This window comes from Phocoena sinus, chromosome 5 (genome assembly GCF_008692025.1).
Source record: "Phocoena sinus isolate mPhoSin1 chromosome 5, mPhoSin1.pri, whole genome shotgun sequence".
NCBI lineage: Eukaryota > Metazoa > Chordata > Mammalia > Artiodactyla > Phocoenidae > Phocoena > Phocoena sinus.
In genome coordinates this window covers 64,983,802-65,005,316 of record NC_045767.1, presented here as the reverse complement: position 1 = coordinate 65,005,316, position 21,515 = coordinate 64,983,802, and the positions used below count along the sequence as shown (strand labels likewise).

General features: G+C 40.4%; 1 protein-coding gene across 2 annotated transcripts in view; it reads left to right on the top strand.

Annotated features, from left to right (window-relative positions):
• RFC1 (replication factor C subunit 1) overlaps positions 1–21,515 on the top strand; it is an 83,149-nt gene that overhangs the window by 56,487 nt on the left and 5,147 nt on the right. Inside the window, exons 13-21 of one of the 2 annotated variants that reach the window (XM_032633159.1) lie at positions 1,271–1,670; positions 3,251–3,360; positions 5,087–5,201; positions 6,713–6,804; positions 7,013–7,150; positions 17,417–17,512; positions 17,636–17,734; positions 18,926–19,080; positions 19,207–19,324. In XM_032633159.1, coding sequence (XP_032489050.1) covers positions 1,271–1,670; positions 3,251–3,360; positions 5,087–5,201; positions 6,713–6,804; positions 7,013–7,150; positions 17,417–17,512; positions 17,636–17,734; positions 18,926–19,080; positions 19,207–19,324 — 1,323 coding nt within the window. Of the gene's footprint in view, positions 1–1,270; positions 1,671–3,247; positions 3,361–5,086; positions 5,202–6,712; positions 6,805–7,012; positions 7,151–17,416; positions 17,513–17,635; positions 17,735–18,925; positions 19,081–19,206; positions 19,325–21,515 lie in introns of both variants that reach the window. The other variant, XM_032633158.1, reaches the window with a different exon arrangement.

The window sequence follows — 21,515 nt, the reverse complement described above, 5'->3', positions numbered from 1 at the left end:
GGACACCTAGCTTGTTTCCACATCCTGGCTATTGTAAATGGAGCTGCAATGAACATTGTGGTACATGACTCTTTTTGAATTATGGTTTTCTCAGGGTATATGCCCAGTAGTGGGATTGCTGGGTTGTATGGTAGTTCTATTTTTAGTTCTTTGAGGAACCTCCATACTGTTCTCTGTAGTGGCTGTATCAATTTACATTCCCACCGACAATGCAGAGGCACTTTTTTTTTTATTGAGACATTATTCACACATCATAAAATTCACCCTTTTAAAATGTACGTTAGTGGTTTTTAGTATATTCACAAGACTGTGCAGCTGTCACCACTGTCTATTCCAGAACATTTTCATCACTCCCCACAGAAACGCTACACCCATTAGCAGTCACTCTTCATTCCCACCCCTGGCAACCACTACTCTACTTTCTGTCTATGGATTTGCCTGTTCTGGAAATTTTCTATAAAGGGAAACATGTAATATGTGGTCTTTTTTTCTGGCTTTTTTCACTTAGCATCGTGTTTTCAAGGTTCAGCTATGTTGAAGTATAAATCAGTGTTTCACTCCTTTTTATTGGTGATCACTATTCCATTGTGTGGGTATACCACATTTTGTTTATTTGTTCATCTTTTGATGGCCATTTTGGGTCGTTTCCATTTTTTTGGCTATAAAATATAATTATTTGTATATATAAAATATAATAATGCTGCTATGAACATTTGTGTACGAGTTTTTGTGGAGAAATTAAATATTAACTAGTCAGAAAACAAATTCTTAATCCTTTACCTTTTTTTATTTTTTATTTTTTGCGGTACTCGGGCCTCTCACTGTGTGGCCTCTCCCGTTGTGGAGCACAGGCTCCGGACGCGCAGGCTCAGCGGCCATGGCTTACGGGCCCAGCCGCTCCGTGGCATGTGGGACCTTCCCGGACTGGGGCATGAACCCGTGTCCCCTGCATCGGCAGGCGGACTCTCAACCACTGCGCCACCAGGGAAGCCCCTTCACGTTTTTTTAAACTGATTTTATAATACTTATTACTTTCAAAAAACTAATATATTCTCATTTTTAAAATTGTATTTGGGTGCTTTTTGGTGTGCTGGTAATTTTTTTAAGGTTTGGAAGGTGGGGATTTCCACAAATAGCAGGGTCCATTGTGAAAAGACAGACCCAGGTTGGGTAGCTCATTTGGATATCTTAGATTGCCCTCTAGAGTACATTTAGAAGGATAGAAATTCTCTATATCTCATCAGGTTTCTTTTTTCCTCCAATTTTTAAGATGAAGAAAGAAAAATCCAAATTGGAAAGAACACCCCAAAAAAATGACCAAGGAAAAAGAAAAATTAGTCCAACTAAGAAGGAATCAGAATCTAAAAAGTGCAGACTGACTCCCAAAAAGCAAAGCTCTATAAAGTCAATAAAAAAGGAAACAAGTATGTTTCAGAGAGGCCTGGACTTCACGGAACAGGTGGCTGAGGAAACAAATGGTGACAGCTGGGCTAGGAATTTGGCTGATGACAGCAGTGAAAACAAAGTGGAGAATTTGCTCTGGGTGGATAAATATAAGCCATCCTCGCTCAAGACCATAATTGGACAGCAAGGTGACCAGAGCTGTGCCAACAAACTCCTACGCTGGCTCCAAAACTGGCACAAGAGTCCATCCGAAGATAAGAAACACGGTGATTTTACAGCTTCATTCATTTTTCTGTGTGTCTGTCACCATGTCATTGCTCAGTGACACATGTGTTAGGAAGTGTAGTAGTTGGTTCATTGATCTCTCAGCAAGCATTTATTGAGAGCCTGCTCTGAGCCTAGGTGCTGTGCTAGACCCCGGCAATGCTATTGTGAACAAAACACAGTCCCCTTTGAGGCACTCCTGGTCAGTGAGGGAGACGTAGGTAAACCAGTAATTAAAATGTATTGTGCTAAGTACTGTTACAGGGTTAAGTATAGGGTCCTCAGGGGGTGGAAGTGTGTGGTCAGGGATTCCCATCCCTAGAGGAAGAGATATCTAAGCTAAGACCTGGAAACTAAGAAGGAGTTAGCTAAGTGAAGGGAGGGGAGTGTCGGGTGGGAGAGCATACATGTACCAAGGTCCGAGACATGTGAGAGCAAGACCCCTGAGAGGGCCAGAGAGGCTTGGGAGGAAAGGTGCAAATAAAAAGCTGAGGCACGCTTACTGAGTAGGCAGCCTGAGAATCCCAGTAGCATGTTTGCTTTTGGTAGGCACGGAAAATGAACAGTTGCAATATATATTTAATGTCCAAAGTGTTTATTATTGGAACTGAAGTTTCCAATCACAGATGTTAGTAGTGTTGTCTTGAGCTCCAGCCACAGCCCTGGGCGATACTGTGTGAGAAATAAGAAGGAAGAATTTAGTGAGCATCATAGTGAATTCCCAAAGCAATGACTGGGTTATTAATGTCTAGGTGGTCACTAGACATTGGCCAACAATGCCAGTTTATTTTATCTATAACAGATAATATAATTGTAATAATACAGGGTTAAACTTAAGCTGACCCCTTTTCTCTTTCCAGCACCAAATAAAAGGTGGTATAAGTGCTTTGTGTACCTAGAGAAGACTTTTTAAGGCTTCGGGTGAACTATAGTCCGTTTTCCCATGCCTGAAGTAGGTTTAACCATCTCTCTCTCAGTCCTTGTATATGAATTGAGAACCCATTATGTGCCAGGTCCCCATGTGATAAAGGAGTTGAGCTGGGCAGGATAGTTGCAGATACAGCATTTTCAGTTCATTATTTTTGTGATCATGTAGGTGACTGTGCTTGTTAGTATTTACTGAGACATGCCAGGCTCTGTGCTCAGCATGTCCATCCTCACAGCATGCCCACTACACGCATTACTATTGTTACCCTCATTTTACAAAGGAGGAAACAGACACAGAGGGGTTAAGTCACTTCTGAAGTTCTCCCAGCTGCTGGTGAGCGGTAGAGTTAGGATCAGAGCCCAGGTAGTGTGCTCCATGACCTGTGCTTTTGTAGGAAAGGAAACTCATAAGATTATTGTTTCAGATCAGATTTTTAAAGTTTTCGTGTTTTATTTTGAGTGGAGGTGAGATAGGGAGTAGAATTTCACTAAATGCTCTGGAAACTGTTGTTTATACTTTGTAAAAAATATTCTGCAAATTTCGAACTAAACTGGAGGTGCTTCTGATGCTAACTTTACGCAGTTATTCCTGCCATTCCTGCATTTCTGTTAGGTAGTAGAGATTAACATTCTGGAACTTCTTTTTTCCTAGCAGCAAAGTTTGGTAAATTTGCTGGCAAAGATGATGGCTCCAGTTTTAAAGCTGCATTGCTCTCAGGCCCTCCCGGTGTTGGCAAAACAACCACAGCTTCTCTGGTTTGTCAGGTGGGTATTCTGTCCTTACTTTTCTAAAATCAAACCTCTAGAATTTGCTTTGGTTCTGGGCATATTTGTCATTTTCATCCTTTTTTAAATATTGGTAATTATAATAATAGGTGATATTCACTTGTGTGCCAGACAGTGTGCAAATAAGCCCTTGGGTGTATAATCTTATAGATAATATGTCTTACAGACTCTTGTAGATACAGATATCTTATATACCCTTGTAGGAAGAATGCTGTGTACTCAATATAGGTACTGTTGCCATCCTCCTGTGACAAACGAAACAGGCTTATAGAGGAGGGTGGTGGCACAGTGTGAACCCAGGTAGTCTAACTCTTCACTGCTATGGGATCCTGCCTTTGCTCTTGTTGTCTCTACAGCTGCCATATCTCTGGACAATGAGAGGACGAGGCACTAGAGCCAAGCAGGGCTCATGTATCAGGATGCTATGAAACGATACGTGAAATAGTATCAGCATAATAAAATGAGAGGTTTTAAACTTACTTTAAATTTATTGCTGGATTGGGACTTCCCTGGTGGCGCAGTGGTTAAGACTCCATGCTCCCAATGCGTGGGGCCCGGGTTCAATCCCTGGTCAGGTAAATAGATCCCACATACATGCTGCAACTAAAGAGTTCACATGCTGCAACTAAGGAGCCTGTGTGCTGCAACTAAGACCCGGTGCAACCCGATAAATAAATATATATATATATATTTAAAAAATTTATTGCTGGGGCTTCCCTGGTGGCACAGTGGTTGGGAGTCCGCCTGCCGATGCAGGGGATGCGGGTTCGTGCCCCGGTCTGGGAAGATCCCACATGCCGCGGAGCGGCTGGGCTCGTGAGCCGTGGCCGCTGAGCCTGCGCGTCCGGAGCCTGTGCTCCGCAATGGGAGAGGCCAGAATAGTGAGAGGCCCGTGTACCGCAAAAAAAAAAAAAAAAAAAAAAATTATTGCTGGATTTCCCAACCCTCTGTTGGATAGGCTGGTGGTTCCGTTTAGTCTTTGTTGTATGGACCAGACCATAAATTTTTAGTTGGTGTAAGAACTATATATTTTCTACTCTATTATTTAACATTTAAAAAAACAAAAAATTTTTTCCCTAGTCTTTACAGTTGTGAAGATGGCTCTTTTTTCCCTTTATTATTGTCATTACTTTTTTGGGGAATTGAATTACGGTCTTTCATAATGCCTTATGATCAACATAATGATCAATTTTGGGAAATAAGTCCAAATTACTTTTCACAATTTGACAGGAAGATTGTGTATCGGGATAGTTTGACAAAGAATGATTTAGCTGTATAGTTTATCTTGAAGAGTAAATAATTACTTTTTGTTATCCTAATAAAGATTAATTCTAGATCTACTATTGAAATTTTAGGATGGTTATATTTAATTCTTTTGGGGACTTTAAGAAGCAAACTTCTTAAAATTGCTTGTGTTCAAATATACTCTTCCAGATTAGTGCTATGTGAGCTGAGGTTTGAAGACCAAACTTGTGTGTGTTTACGTGTGTCTGGTATGTTATGTATATGATATTTTAAAAAAATCTCTTAGTAATGTGAGGCATATTATAGTTCATCTTATTGTCTGTTAGTATCCTACTTTATCTTTTCACCCATGGTTACTTATGTGACTTCTCTACCCTCTTTCTTTCTTAATTGCCTTGTTTTTGGGGGGTGAGTTATTAATTTGCATTGTGATAGTAATGGTGTCCAATATTTTGATTAGGAATTGGGCTATAGCTACGTGGAACTGAATGCAAGTGACACTCGGAGTAAGAACAGTTTGAAGGAGATTGTTGCTGAATCGCTGAATAATACCAGCATCAAAGGCTTTTATTCAAGTACGTGGATTTTTAAACTGGCTTTTTTTGGTGGAGGGGAGAGGTTATGTAAGAAAAACAGTTAATTTCAATGTTCAGTAACCAGTATTGAACATTACTATGTGTCAGGCACCCTTCTAAGTCCTAGAGCTAATGAGAGAATAAGAAAAGCCTCTGACATAATTCTGATAGGACAGTAGTTAACTTTTTTTTTTTCTTTTTTTTTTTTGCGGTACGCGGGCCTCTCACTGCTGTGGCCTCTCCTGCTGCGGAGCACAGGCTCCGGACGCGCAGGCTCAGCGGCCATGGCTCACGGGCCCAGCCGCTCCGTGGCACGTGGGATCCTCCTGGACCGGGGCACAAACCCATGTCCCGTGCATTGGCAGGCGGACTCCCAACCACTGTGCCACCAGGGAAGCCAGTAGTTAACTTTTTTTTTTGGTCAGGTCTTAGTGGTTTCTGAGAATGTGATAAAAATGTATATGTGGACACATTTATGCAGATTTTAGAGGATTCAAAAGTGAATCCTGTGAAGAGAGAAAGTTGATAAATAATACAGTGCGATGAGAGAGGAGATAAAGGCTGTAAGTGAAGGAATGATTCTGTTTGAGACATTGGGGAAAACTACCAGTAAAAGGGTGACGTTTGTTCAAAGGGCCTTGAAAAATGAGAAAGAGAATAGTTTGTGGGTGGAAGAGGTTATTTCAGGCAAAGGTGGTAGAGGAGGAGAAAGGACATAGTGTGAAAGTGCCACTGTTTCAGGTTGTAGCTAGTGGTCTGGCATGGCCAGAGTTTATGTGGAAAACAAGATACCCAAATTACAGACTATACTGCATATTTAGAATCTACAGTATATTGCATGGTCACCTGAATGGTAGAAGATGATAAAAAGAATTTGCTCAGGAAATGTCACTCTTGTACATGATTGGGGGGTGTATAAATCAGTACAGCTCTGGAGAGCAATCTGACAGTATTGCTCAAAGTTAAATTATACATACCCTTGAACCCAGAAAATCCAGTTCCTGGAATTTAGCAACCGTTATACTTGTATATATGCAAAATGACAGATATATGTAGGGGTATTCATTGCACACGATTCATAATAGCAAAAGATTGGAGGCATTTCATATTTTATCAGTGGAAAGTGGTTAATTATGATGTATGTGTAAAATGGAATATTTAAATAGCCTTTAATAAATAAGGTGTTCTGTATGTGCAGATAAGGAACAGATCACAAAAACATATTAAATGATAAAACCAAGGTGTATATTTTTATGTACACATGTTTTTAATATGTATAGAATGTCTCTTAAGGGATATACGTACAGGAGACTGTGCCCATTGTTTGCCTCTAGAAACTGCATATCCTAGGAGACAGAGGTGGGAAAGAATTTCTTTTCACTGCTTACTCTTGTGCCTCTTGAATTTCACGCCATGGACATGTGTTACATAGATACATTTTTAAAGCAGCCATGTTTGAACAATTGTGATTTTGTTTGTGTCCCGTCCCATTGCTTCTCAACGTGGGGCAGGTGGAGCAGCCCATTCAGTAGGCACGAAACATGCTCTCATCATGGATGAAGTAGATGGCATGGCCGGCAATGAGGACAGGGGAGGAATTCAGGTAATAAAATCACCGTATTTTTGAAGTTTTACTGTTGATTTTTATTTTTTAAAAAAAACATATATTTAAAGAACTAATTATCATGCTGTGATATTTACGGCAATTCAGGCATGTTGCTGAGGAGGTTTTAAAACCTAAAATACATACGTTGGGTGGTATTTTGTTGTTCTTTTATAAATTGTTTTTATGTTGCAAATTTTCCTTTCAGGAATTAATTGGCCTGATAAAACATACAAAAATTCCCATTATTTGTATGTGCAATGATAGAAATCATCCCAAGATTCGATCTTTGGTTCATTATTGTTTTGATCTTCGTTTTCAAAGACCTCGGGTTGAACAAATTAAGGTATGATAATTGGAATATTTTTCTCCATCACACTGTCCTATATATTTTTGGGTCAAATTTTTTTTTTTTCATTTCTAAATCTTGACAATATATTGTGTTGTCTAGGGTATGGGAAAGGGTATTTTCATATGTTAATGACAGATGTATAAATGAGTACAATTTGGGGAGGAACTATAGCTATTACAGTTTTAACATAAACGTAACTTTTGAACCAGTGCTTTAAGTTCTGAGCTTTATCACAGCATATACACAGAGAAAATATGATTTCTTTTTTGTTTTTTTATACTGCAGGTTCTTATTAGTCATCAATTTTATATACATGAGTGTATACATGTCAATCCCAATCGCCCAATTCAGCACACCACCATCCCCACCCCACTGCGGTTTTCCCCCCTTGGTGTCCATACTTTTGTCCTCTACATCTGTGTCTCAACTTCTGCTCTGCAAACTGGTTCATCTGTACCATTTTTCTAGGTTCCACATATGTGCATTAGTATACAATATTTGTTTTTCTCTTTCTGACTTAACTTCACTTTGTATGACAGTCTCTAGATCCATCCACGTCTCAACAAATGACTCAGTTTCGTTCCTTTTTAGGGCTGAGTAATATTCCATTGTACATATGTACCACAACTTGTTTATCCATTCGTCTTTCGATGGGCATTTAGGTTGCTTCCATGACCTGGCTATTGTAAATAGTGCTGCAGTGAACATTGGGGTGCATGTGTCTTTATGAATTATGGTTTTCTCTGGGTATATTCCCAGTAGTGGGATTGCTGGATCATATGGTAATTCTATTTTTAGTTTTTTAGGAACCTCCATACTGTTCTCCATAGTGGCTCTATCAATTTACATTCCCACCAACAGTGCAAGAGGGTTCCCTTTTCTGCACACCCTCTCCGGCATTTGTTTGTAGATTTTCTGATGATGCCCATTCTAACTGTTGTGAGGTAATAACCTCATTGTAGTTTTGATTTGCATTTCTCTAATGATTAGTGATGTTGAGCAGCTTTTCATGTGCTTCTTGGCCATCTGTAGGTCTTCTTTGGAGAAATGTCTTTTTAGGTCTTCTGCCCATTTTTGGATTGGGTTGTTTGTTTCTTTAATATTGAGCTGCATGAGCTGTTTATATATTTTGGAGATTAATCCTTTGTCTGTTGATTCATTTGCAAATATTTTCTCCCATTCTGAGGGTTGTCTCTTCGTCTTGTTTATGGTTTCCTTTGCTGTGCAAACGCTTTTAAGTTTCATTAGGTCCCATTTGTTTATTTTTTGTTTTTATTTCCATTACTGTAGGAGGTGGATCAAAAAAGATCTTGCTGTGATTTATGTTAGAGAGTGTTCTTCCTATGTTTTCCTCTAAAAGTTTTATAGTGTCTGGTCTTACATTTAGGTCTCGAACCCATTTTGAGTTTATTTTTGTGTATGGTGTTAGAGAGTGTTCTAATTTCATTCTTTTACATGTAGCTGTCCAGTTTTCCCAGCACCACTTATTGAAGAGACTGTCTTTTTTCCATTGTATATCTTTGCCTCCTTTGCATTGATTAGTTGACCATAGATGCATGGGTTTATCTCTGGGCTTTCTATCTTGTTCCATTGATCTGTGTTTCTGTTTTTGTGCCAGTACCATATTGTCGTGATTACTGTAGCTTTGTAGTATAGTCTGAAGTCAGGGAGTCTGATCCCTCCAGCTCCGTTTTTTTCCCTCAAGACTGCTTTGGCTATTTGGGATCTTTTGTGTCTCCATACAAATTTTAAGATGATTTGTTCTAGTTCTGTAAAAAATGCCATTGGTAATTTGATAGGGATTGCATTGAATCTGTAGATTGCTTTGGGTAGTATAGTCATTTTCACAATACTGATTCTTCCAATCCAAGAACATGGTATATCTCTCCATCTGTTGGTATCATCTTTAATTTCTTTCATCAGTGTCTTATAGTTTTCTGCATGCAGGTCTTTTGTCTCCCTAGGTAGGTTTATTCCTAGGTATTTTATTCTTCTTGTTGCAGTGGTAAATGGGAGTGTTTCCATAATTTCTCTTTCAGATTTTTCATCATTAGTGTATAGGAGTGCAAGAGGTTTCTGTGCATTAATTTTGTATCCTGCAGCTTTACCAAATTTATTGATTAGCTCTAGTAGTTTTCTGGTGGCATTTTTAGGATTCTCTATGTATAGTATCATGTCATCTGCAAACAGTGACAGTTTTACTACTTCTTTTCCAATGTGTATTCCTTTTTTTTTCTTTTTCTTTTCTGATTGCCGTGGCTAGGACTTCCAAAACTATGTTGAATAATAGTGGTGAGAGTGGACATCCTTGTCTCGTTCCTGAGCTTAGAGGAAATGCTTTCACTTTTTCACCATTGAGAATGATGTTTGCTGTGGGTTTGTTGTATATGGCCTTTATTATGTTGAGGTAGGTTCCCTCTATGCCCACTTTCTGGAGAGTTTTTATCATAAATGGGTGTTGAATTTTGTCAAAAGCTTTTTCTGCATCTATTGAGATGATCATATGGTTTTTATTCTCCAGTTTGTTAATATGGTGTATCACACTGATTGATTTGTGTATATTGAAGAATGCTTGCATCCCTGGGATAAATCCCAGTTGATCATGGTGTATGATCCTTTTAATGTGTTGTTGTATTCTGTTTGCTAGTATTTTGTTGAGCATTTTTGCATCTATATTCTCTAGTGATATTGGTCTGTAATTTTCTTTTTTTGTAGTATCTTTGTCTGGTTTTGGTATCAGGGTGATGGTGGCCTCATAGAATGAGTTTGGGAGTGTTCCTTTGTCTGCAGTTTTTTGGAAGAGTTTGAGAAGGATGGGTGTTAGCTCTTCTCTAAGTGTTTGATAGAATTCACCTGTGAAGCCATCTGGTCCTGGACTTCTGTTTGTCAGAAGATTTTTAATCACAGTTTCAATTTCATTACTTGTGATTGGTCTGTTCATATTTTCTATTTCTTCCTGGTTCAGTCTTGGAAGGTTATACCTTTCTAAGAATTTGTCCATTTCTTCCAGGTTGTCCATTTTTTTTTTTTTTGCGGTACGCGGGCCTCTCACTGTTGCGGCCTCTCCCATTGCGGAGCACAGGCTCCGGACGTGCAGGCCCAGCGGCCATGGCTCACAGGCTCAACCGCTCCATGGCATGTGGGATCTTCCCAGACCGGGGCATGAACCCGTGTCCCATGCATCGGCAGGCGGACTCTCAACCACTGCGCCACCAGGGAAGCCCCAGGTTGTCCATTTTATTGGCATAGAGTTGCTTGTAGTAATCTCTCATGATCTTTTGTATTTCTGCAGTGTCAGTTGTTACTTCTCCTTTTTCATTTCTAATTCTATTGATTTGAGTCTTCTCCCTTTTTTTCTTGATGAGTCTGGTTAATGGTTTATCAATTTTGTTTATCTTCTCAAAGAACCAGCTTTTAGTTTTAATGATCTTTGCTATTGTTTCCTTCATTTCTTTTTCATTTATTCCTGATCTGATCTTTATGATTTCTTTCCTTCTGCTAACTTTGGGGTTTTTTTGTTCTTCTTTCTCTAATTGCTTTAGGTGCAAGGTTAGGTTGTTTATTCGAGATATTTCCAGTTTCTTAAGGTAGGATTGTATTGCTATAAACTTCCCTCTTAGAACTGCTTTTGCTGCATCCCATAGGTTTTGGGTCGTCGTGTCTCCATTGTCATTTGTCTCTAGGTATTATTTTATTTCCTCTTTGATTTCTTCAGTGATCACTTCATTATTAAGTAGTGTATTGTTTAGCCTCCATGTGTTTGCATTTTTTATAGATCTTTTCCTGTAATTGATATCTAGTCTCATAGCGTTGTGGTCGGAAAAGATACTTGATACAATTTCAATTTTCTTAAATTTACCAAGGCTTGATTTCTGACCCAAGATATGATCTGTCCTGGAGAATGTTCCATGAGCACTTGAGAAAAATGTGTATTCTGTTGTTTTTGGATGGAATGTCCTATAAATATCACTTAAGTCCATCATGTATTATTTAAAGCTTGTGCTTCCTTATTTATTTTCATTTTGGATGATCTGTCCATTGGTGGAAGTGGGGTGTTAAAGTCCCCTTCTATGAATGTGTTACTATCGATTTCCCCTTTTATAGCTGTTAATATTTGCCTTATGTATTGAGGTGCTCCTATGTTGGGTGCATAAATATTTACAATTGTTATATCTTCTTCTTGGATCGATCCCTTGATCATTATGCAGTGTCTTTCTTTGTCTCTTCTAATAGTCTTTATTTTAAAGTCTGTTTTGTCTGATATGAGAGTTGCTACTCCAGCCTTCATTTGGTTTCCATTTGCATGAAATATCTTTTTCCATCCCCTTACTTTCAGTCTGTATGTGTCTCTAGGTCTGAAGTGGGTCTCTTGTAGACAGCATATATATGGGTCTTGTTTTCGTATCCATTCAGCCAATCTGTGTCTTTTGGTGGGAGGATTTAGTCCATTTACATTTAAGGTAATTATCGATATGTATGTTCTTATTCCCATTTTCTTAATTGTTTTGGGTTCGTTAATGTAGGTCTTTTCCTTCTCTTGTGTTTCTTGCCTAAAGTTCCTTTAGCCTTTGTTGTAAAGCTGGTTTGGTGGTGCAGAACTCTCAGCTTTTGCTTGTCTGTAAAGGTTTTGATTTCTCCATCAAATCTGAATGAGATCCTTGCTGGGTAGAGTAATCTTGGTTGCAGGTTTTTCTCCTTCATCACTTTAAATATGTCCTGCCAGTCCCTTCTGGCTTGCAGAGTTTCTGCTGAAAGATCAGCTGTTAACCTTATGGGGATTCCTTGTGTGTTATTTGTTTTTAATATGTTTTTTATGTTTTTAATATGTTTTCTTGCTGCTTTTAATATGTTTTCTTTGTATTTAATTTTTGACAGTTTGATTAATATGTGTCTTGGCGTATTTCTCCTTGGATTTATCCTGTATGGGACGCTCTGTGCTTCCTGGGCTTGATTAACTATTTCCTTTCCCATATTAGGGAAGTTTTCAACTATAATCTCTTCAAATATTTTCTCAGTCCCTTTCTTTTTCTCTTCTTCTTCTGGAACCCCTATAATTCGAATGTTGGTGCGTTTAATGTTGTTCCAGAGGTCTCTGAGACTGTCCTCAGTTCTTTTCATTCCTTTCTCTTTATTCTGCTCTGCAGTAGTTATTTCCACTATTTTATCTTCTAGGTCACTTATCCGTTCTTCTGCCTCAGTTATTCTGCTATTGGTCCCATCTAGAGTATTTTTAATTTTATTTATTGTGTTGTTCATCGTTGTTTGTTTCATCTTTAGTTCTTCTAGGTCCTTGTTAAATGTTTCTTGCATTTTGTCTATTTCCAAGATTTTGGATCATCTTTACTATCATTATTCTGAATTCTTTTTCAAGTAGACTGCCTATTTCCTCTTCATTTGTTAGGTCTGGTGGGTTTTTATCTTGCTCCTTCATCTGCTGTGTGTTTTTTTGTCTTCTCATTTTGCTTATCTTACTGTGTTTGGGGGTCTCCTTTTTGCAGGCTGCAGGTTCGTAGTTCCCGTTGTTTTTGGTGTCTGTCCCCAGTGGCTGAGGTTGGTTCAGTGGGCTGTGAAGGCTTCCTGGTGGAGGAGACTAGTGCCTGTGTTCTGGTGGATGAGGCTGGATCTTGTCTTTCTGGTGGGCAGGTCCACGTCTGGTGGTGTGTTTTGGGGTGTCTGTGGACTTATTATGATTTTAGGCAGCCTCTCTGCTAATGGGTGGGGTTGTGTTCCTGTCTTGCTCGTTGTTTGGCATAGGGTGTCCAGCACTGTAGCTTGCTGGTCACTGAGTGAAGCTGGGTGCTGGTGTTGAGATGGAGATCTCTGGGAGATTTTCACCGTTTGATATTATGTGCAGCTGGGAGGTCTCTTGTGGACCAGTGTCCTGAAGTTGGCTCTCCCACCTCAGAGGCACAGCACTGACTCCTGGCTGCAGCACCAAGAGCCTTTCATCAACACGGCCTAGAATAAAAGGGAGGAAAAGTAGAAAGAAAGATACAAAAACAGAGAGAGAAAGAAAGAAAGGAAAGGAAAAGAAAGAAAGAAAGGAAAAGAAAGAAAGGAAAGGAAAGAAAGAAAGAAGGAAAGAGAAAGAAAGGGAGGGAGGAAGGAAGGAAGGAGGGAAGGAAGCAAAAAAAGAAAGGAAGATAAAGTAAAATAAAATAAAGTAAGATAAAATATAATAAAGTTATTAAAATAAAAAATAATTATTAAGAAAAAAATTAAAAAAAACAAAAAACAAAAAAAACTGGACAGATAGAACCCTAGGAGAAATGGTGGAAGCAAAGCTATACAGACAAAAATCTCACACAGAGTATACATATACATACTCACAAAAAGAAGAAAAGGGGAAAAAATCATAAATCTCGCTCTCAAAGCCCACCTCCTCAATTTGGGATGATTCGTTGTCTATTCATGTATTCCACAGATGCAGGGTACATCAAGTTGATTGTGGTGCTTTAATCCACTGCTTCTGAGGCTGCTGGGAGAGATTTCCCTTTCTCTTTGTTCTCACAGCTCCCAGGGGCTCAGCTTTGGATTTGGCCCTGCCTCTGCGTGTAGGTCGCTGGAGGGCATCTGTTCTTCGCTCAGACAGGACTGGGTTAAAGAGCAGCTGCTTCGGGGGCTCTGGCTCACTCAGTCCGGGGGGAGGGAGGGGTGCGGATGTGGGGCGAGACTGCATCGGCAGAGGCCAGCAGGACGTTGCACCAGCCTGAGGCGCGCTGTCCGTTTTCCCGGGGAAGTTGTCCCTGCATCCTGGGACCCTGGCAGTGGCGGGCTGCACAGGCTCCCTGGAAGGGAGGTGTGGAGAGTGACCTGTGCTCGCACAGAGGCTTCTTGGTGGCGGCAGCAGCAGCCTTAGCGTCTCATGCCCGTCTCTGGGGTCCGCACTGTTAGCCGTGGCTCACGCCCGTCTCTGGAGCTCCTTTAAGCAGCGCTCAGCGCTCTTAATCCCCTCTCCTTGCGCTCCAGGAAACAAAGAGGTAAGAAAAAGTCTCTTGCCTCTTCGGCAGGTCCAGACATTTCCCCGGACTCCCTCCCAGCTAGCCGTGGTGCACTAACCCCCTGCAGGCTGTGTTCACGCCGCCAGCCCCAGTCCTCTCTCTGTGCTCCGACCGAAGCCCGAGCCTCAGCTCCCAGCCCCGCCTGCCCCGGTGGGTGAGCAGACAAGCCTCTCGGGCTGGCGAGTGTTGGTCGGCACCGGTCCTCTGTGCGGGAATCTCCCCGCTTTGCCCTCCGCACCCCTGTTGCTGCGCTGTCCTCCGTGGCTCTGAAGCTTCCCCCCTCCGCCTCCTGCAGTCTCCACCCGCAAAGGGGCTTCCTAGTGTGTGGTAACTTTTCCTCCTTCACAGCTCCCTCCCACTGGTGCAGGTCCCGTCCCTATTCTTTTGTCTCTGTTTATTCTTTTTTCTTTTGCCCTACCCAGGTACGTGGGGAGTTTCTTGCCTTTTGGGAGGTCTGAGGTCTTCTGCCAGCGTTCAGTAGGTGTTCTGTAGGCATTGTTCCACGTGTAGATGTATTTCTGGTGTATCTGTGGGGAGGAAGGTGATATGTGCATCTTACTCTTCCGCCGTCTTCCCCTCGTCCATTTCTAATTTTATTGATTTGAGTCCTCTCCCTCTTTTTCTTGATGAGTCTGGCTAATGGTTTATCAATTTTGTTTATCTTCTCAAAGAACCAGCTTTTAGTTTTATTGATCTTTGCTATTGTTTTCCTTGTTTCTGTTTCATTTATTACTGCTCTGATCTTTATGATTTTCCTTCTGCTAACTTTGGGTTTCGTTTGTTCTTCTTTCTCTAGTTCCTTTAGGTGTAAGGTTAGATTGTTTATTTGAGATTTGTCTTGTTTCTTGAGGTAGGCTTGTATGGTTATAAACTTCCCTCTTAGAGCTGCTTTTGCTGCATCCCATAGGTTTTGGATCGTCGTGTTTTTATTGTCATTTTTCTGTAGGTATATTTTGATTTCCTCTTTGTTTTCTTCAGTGATCTCTTGGTTATTAATCTCATAGCATTGTGGTCAGAAAAGATGCTTGATATGATTTCAATTTTCTTAAATTTACTGAGGCTTGATTTGTGACCCAAGATGTCAGCTAGCCTGGAGAATGTTCCATGCACAGTTGAGAAGAAAGTGTAGTCTGCTGTTTTTGGATGGAGTGTCCTATAAATATCAATTAAATCTATCTGGTCTATCTGGTCTAGTGTGTCTTTTAAAGCTTCTGTTTCCTTATTTATTTTCATTTTGGATGATCTGTCCATTGGTGTAAGTGAGGTGTTAAAGTCCCCCAGTATTATTGTGTTACTGTCGATTTCCTCTTTTATAGCTCTTAGCAGTTGCCTTATGTATTGACGTGCTCCTATGTTGGTTGCTTATATATTTATAATTTTTATATCTTCTTCTTGGATTGATCCCTTGATCATTATGTAGTGTCCTTATTTGTTTCTTGTCATGTTCTTTATTTTACAGTCTATGTTATCTGATATGAGTATTGCTACTCCAGCTTTCTTTTGATTTTCATTTGCACGGACTATCTTTTTCCATCCCCTCACTTTCAGTCTGAATGTGTCCCTAGGTCTGAAGTGGGTCTCTTGTAGACAGCATGTATATGGGTCTTGCTTTTGTATCCATTCAGCGAGCACGTGTCTTTTGGTTGGAGCATTTAATCCATTCACGTTTAAGGTAATTATCAATATGTATGTTCCTATTACCATTTTCTTAATTGTTTTGGGTTTGTCTTTCTAGGTCCTTTTCTTCTCTTGTGTTTCCCACTTAGAGAAGTTCCTTTAGCATTTGTTGTAGAGCTGGTTTGGTGGTGCTGAATTCTCTTAGGTTTTGCTTGTCTGTAAAGCTTTTGATTTCTCCATCGAATCTGAATGAGATCCTTGCTGGGTAGAGTAATCTTGGTTGTAGTTTCTTCCCTTTCATCACTTTAAGTATATCATGCCACTCCCTTTTGTCTTGTAGAGTTTCTGCTGAGAAATCAGCTGTTAACCTTATGGGAGTTCCCTTGTATGTTATTTGTCGTTTTTCCCTTGCTGCTTTCAATAATTTTTCTTTGTCTTTAATTTTTGCCAGTTTGATTACTATGTGTCTTCGCATGTTTTTCCTTGGGTTTATCCCGTATGGTATTTGCTGTGCTTCCTGGACTTGGGTGGCTATTTCCTTTTCCATGTTAGGGAAGTTTTCGACTATAATCTCTTCAAATATTTTCTCTGGTCCTTTCTGTCTCTCTTCTCCTTCTGGGACTCATATAATGCGAATGTTGTTGCATTTAATGTTGTCCCAGAGGTCTCTTAGGCTGTCTTAATTTCTTTTCATTCTTTTGTCTTTGTTCTGTTCCACAGCAGTTAATTCCGCCGTTCTGTCTTCCAGGTCACTTATCCGTTCTTCTGCCTCAGTTATTCTGCTATTGATTCCTTCTAGTGTAGGTTTTTGTTTTTTTGCGGTACGCGGGCCTCTCACTGTTGTGGCCTCTCCCATTGCGGAGCACAGGCTCCAGACGCGCAGGCTCAGTGGCCATGGCTTACGGGCCCAGCTGCTCCGCGGCATGTGGGATCTTTCCAGACCGGGGGACGAACCCGCATCTCCTGTGTCGGTAGGTGGACTCTCAACCACTGCGCCACCAGGGAAGCCCTCTAGTGTAATTTTCATTTCAGTTACTGTATTGTTCATCTCTGTTTGTTTGTTCTTTAATTCTTCTAGATCTTTGCTAAACATTTCTTGCATCTTCTTGATCTTTGCCTCTGTTCTTTTCCCAGGGTCCTGGATCATCTTCACTATCATTATTCTGAATTCTTTTTCCGGAAGGTTGCCTATGTCCACTTCATTTAGTTGTTTTTCTGGGGTATTATCTTGTTCCTTCATCTGGTATATAGCCCTCTGCCTTTTCATCTTGTCTATCTTTCTGTGAGTGAAAATATGATTTCTGGGATATATGAGGTTTGGGAAAGGTAATATCCAAGATCCACAACGGCTCTTCAGTTCCACAATTTTACAAGCTCCTAGAAGATTGGAAGTGTCGGCAGAACCTCATCATAAAGCGGAAATCTTTTCAGATGAAAGCTTTGTAGAAAAATGCCCCATAAGATCTCCAGTCTTCAAAAGCCTGGAGACTGAAACTTATAATATTCTTTGGGAAAGTGTCATTTTATTTTTTCCGTGTTTTCTGGGTCAGTTTTTAAAGGTACCTGATAAATATTTTTTAAAAATCTGATTATATGAATTTAAAAAAATGAGTGAAGATTCATTCCCCTTTGTCAATTTCAGGGTGCTATGATGTCTATTGCATTTAAAGAGGGTTTAAAGATTCCCCCTCCAGCTATGAATGAAATAATTTTGGGAGCCAATCAAGATATCAGACAGGTAAAATGAGATATATATTATATAACATTGATGATGATTTTGAATGGATGCCTTCAGTGTTTTGGGGATGGGGAGTGGCAGTATTTTCCTGTCTTAACAGTGTCTTACTTGTGATTCTTTCAGGTTTTACACAATCTGAGTATGTGGTGTGCACGAAGTAAAGCACTAACCTATGACCAGGCTAAGGCTGATTCTCTTAGAGCCAAAAAGGATATCAAATTGGTAAAATAAATTTCCACTTCTTAAGTGCCAAAGCACTGCTTTTCCTGTTAGTATTAATTTAATTGAAATAGTTATAGTTCCTTGAGACACCTGTGGAACCTATGGATATTTATAGTAAGAGATATAGACAGCTGCTAAAAGTGTTTCTAATTCAAATGAATGTTTCCTTACTGGACTGTCAATGTAATTGTAAATTTTGAGAAAGGGAAGTTTTATGCCTCAGTAGTTATGAAATGGCCTTTCTCGAGTCCCTTATATATGGATTTCATGTTTTGAATGGTTTTGGAACTGTTCAGAATAATCTTGTTTCAGTTGGCTTATAGTTTAAATGACCTCTCTGAAACTACAGGTGTGTATCAATTATCTCTGTGTTGTTTCACCTAGTCACCAGTCAGAATTTATTATTACAGTTAGAGCAATGACTAAACAGTATTTTTCCCCTCCCTTCCTCTTTTTAAAAAATCAGTAAACATTTTCAGAGCCATTTTAGGTTCACAGCAAAATCGAGATTGCCTGCATGTCCCCCTGTATAATGTCCCCCACTGTCAACACCCACCACCAGAGCGGCACATTCGTTACAATTGATGACCTACACTGACACACCATTATCACCCACAGTCCATAGTTTACCATTAGGGTTTGCTCTTGGTGGTGTACATTCTGTGGGTTTTGACAAATATGTAGTGGCCTTTATCCACCATTGTAGTATCATACAGAATACATTCACTGCCCCCAAAATGCACTTTGCTTTGCCTGTTCATCCCTCCCTTCCCCCAGCCCCTGGTAACCACTAATCTTTTTACTGTCTCCATAGTTTCACCTTTTTCAGAATGTCATATAGCTGGAGTCGTATAGTATGTCATCTTTTCAGATTGACTTCTTTCACTTAGTAATATACGTTTAAGGTTTCTCCATATCTTTTCATGGCTTTGTAAGTCATTTCTTTTTATGTGGATATGTTTTCAGTTCACTTGGGTAAATTCCAAGGAGCGGAGTTGCTGGATGGTATGTTAAGAATATATTTAGTTTTGTAAGAAACTACCGATCTGTCTTCCAAAGTGACTGTACCATCTTGCACTCCTACCAGCAGTGAAAGAGAGTTTCTGTTTCTCCACATCTTAGCTAGCATTTAGTGTTGTTAGGGTTTTGGTTATTGGTCATTCTACTAGGTATGTCCCTCTTTCTTTTTAGGGCCCATTTGATGTTGCCCGGAAAGTGTTTGTAACTGGAGAGGAGACTGCTCATATGTCACTTGTGGACAAATTAGATCTCTTTTTTCATGATTATTCAATAGCACCCCTCTTTGTCCAGGAGAACTACATACATGTGAAGCCTGTAGCCGCAGGGTGAGTGTTCAGAGCTAATGAGGGGTAGAATTAGTACCCCTCCAAGCCCTACAAAGGCCAGATACCTGGGAGGGAGGGGTGTGGAGTGTGGACAGTGGTTTAATTCGGACTGGTTTATTCCTGCAGGGGTGACATGAAAAAGCACTTGACGCTTTTAAGCAGAGCAGCAGACAGCATATCTGATGGTGACCTAGTGGACCGTCAGATCCGGAATAAGCAAAACTGGAGTCTTCTGCCCACACAGGTAAGCATAGGGCTTTCCTTAAAGTGCAGACCCTGCTTTAGTTAGAACAAAATAGCTTTTAGCTCCTGTAATTATTTGAAATACCAGATAAACATTACGTCTCTTAATGGCAAAAAATATAATCTGTTATAAAGTACCTTGTGGTCACTATTATCTATTTCTTAATCTACTCTTATTTTTCAATGTTTTTAATGTAAATGGACATATGGAACTAGGAATGTCAGATTTTGGTCATAACTAAGAAGTAAGTCAAAAGTTTCATTTGCTCTCTTTTACCTTAAGAATCCATTTCTTTTTTGTCATTCTTGGCTCTCCCAGATTGTTACTAAGTAGCTCATCCCTGAAGAAATGCAACCAGGGCAGGTTTGCAGCCATTTTTCTGATATATGAATTCTGATCTTCTTTATTCTTCCTTGCTACAGAGGCAGCTTTGTATTGGGTACTTTATTTAGGTTGATATCTTTTACTCAAAACAGGGTTTTGCAAACTTTCATAATTAAGACTGGTTATTTATTCTTGAGTTTTGCATATTTATGTAATATTGACCTAACAAGCAAGGGACTTCTGGAGGTCTACTCTTCTTTTAAAGATTCCTTTCTCTTATGTTTTAAAAGTGTTCATTTTTTTTTTGTACCTAATAATTATACCTATGAGAATTTATCCTGAATAAATAATGTTAAACACAGGAAGAGCTTAATGTGCAAAACTACTTCCTAAAGCAGGGGTCCCCAACCTTTTTGGCACCAGGGACCAGTTTCATGGAAGACAGTTTTTCCACGGATGGTAGCGGGGGGATGGTTTTGGGATGATTCAAGCACATTACATTTATTGTACACTTTATTTCTATTATTGTTACATTGTAATATATAATGGAATAATTATACAACTCACCATAATGCAGAATCAGTGGGAGCCCTGAGCTTGTTTTCCTGCAACTAGACAGTCCCATCTGGGGGTGATGGGACCGCCTCAGCTCCACCTCAGATCATCAGGCATTAGATTCTCATAAGGAGCACATAACCTAGATCCCTCACGTGCACAGTTCACAGTAGGGTTCACGCTCCCATGAGAATCTATTGCCACCACTGATCTGACAGGAGGTGGAGCTCAGGCAGTAATGCGAGCGATGGGGAGCGGCTGTCAATACAGATGAGGCTTCGCTCGCTTGCCCGCCGCTCACCTCCTGCTGTGCAGCCCGGTTCCTACCGATACCGGTGTGTGGCTCGGGGATTGGGGACCCCTGCCCTAAAGCATTAATTTTGATAGCAAGAAATGGGAGAAAATCTCCATGTTCAGCAATAGGAGTCTGATTAATTATGGTAAATCCTCTTGATGGAACATTATGCAGCCTTTAAAATTACTTGTAAAGATGATCTAATATAAAAAATACTTGAGAGAATATTATTAGAACAAAGCAGGACAAAGATCTATGTATAATTCCAACCTTTAAAAAAGTAAAAACCCTGGGACTTCTTTGGTGGTGCAGTGGTTAAGAATCCGCCTGCCGGGCTTCCCTGGTGGCGCAGTGGTTGAGCGTCTGCCTGCCGATGCAGGGGACGCGGGTTCGTGCCCTGGTCCGGGAAGATCCCACATGCCGCGGAGCGGCTGGGCCTGTGAGCCATGGCCGCTGAGCCTGCGCGTCTGGAGCCTGTGCTCCACAACGGGAGAGGCCACAGCAGTGAGAGGCCCGTGTACGGCAAAAAAAAAAAAAAAGAATCCGCCTGCCAATGCAGGGGACATGGGTTCGAGCCCTGGTCCGAGAAGATACCACATGCCACGGAGCACCTAAGCCTGTTCACCACAACTACTGAGCCTGTGCTCTAGAGCCCATGAGCCACAATTACTGAGCCTGCATGCCACAACTACTGAAGCCTGCACACCTAGAGCCCATGCTCCACAACAAGAGAAGCTGCCGCAATGAGAAGCCCGTGCACTGCAGAGTAGCCCACACTTACCGCAACTAGAGAAAGCCCACAACGAAGACCTAACACAGCCAAAAATAAATAAATTTATATATAAAAAAAGGTAAAAACCCTGGATATAGACAATATCCAAGGATACCTTTAAAAAAAACTTTTCTCAAGTGTCCGTTTACTTAATTCTCTAATTATTAGATTTTCCATGCTTTGATCCACCTGGTTTATTGATATCTTATGTTGAAGACAATCATATTCCTCTTAAACAGTATTTT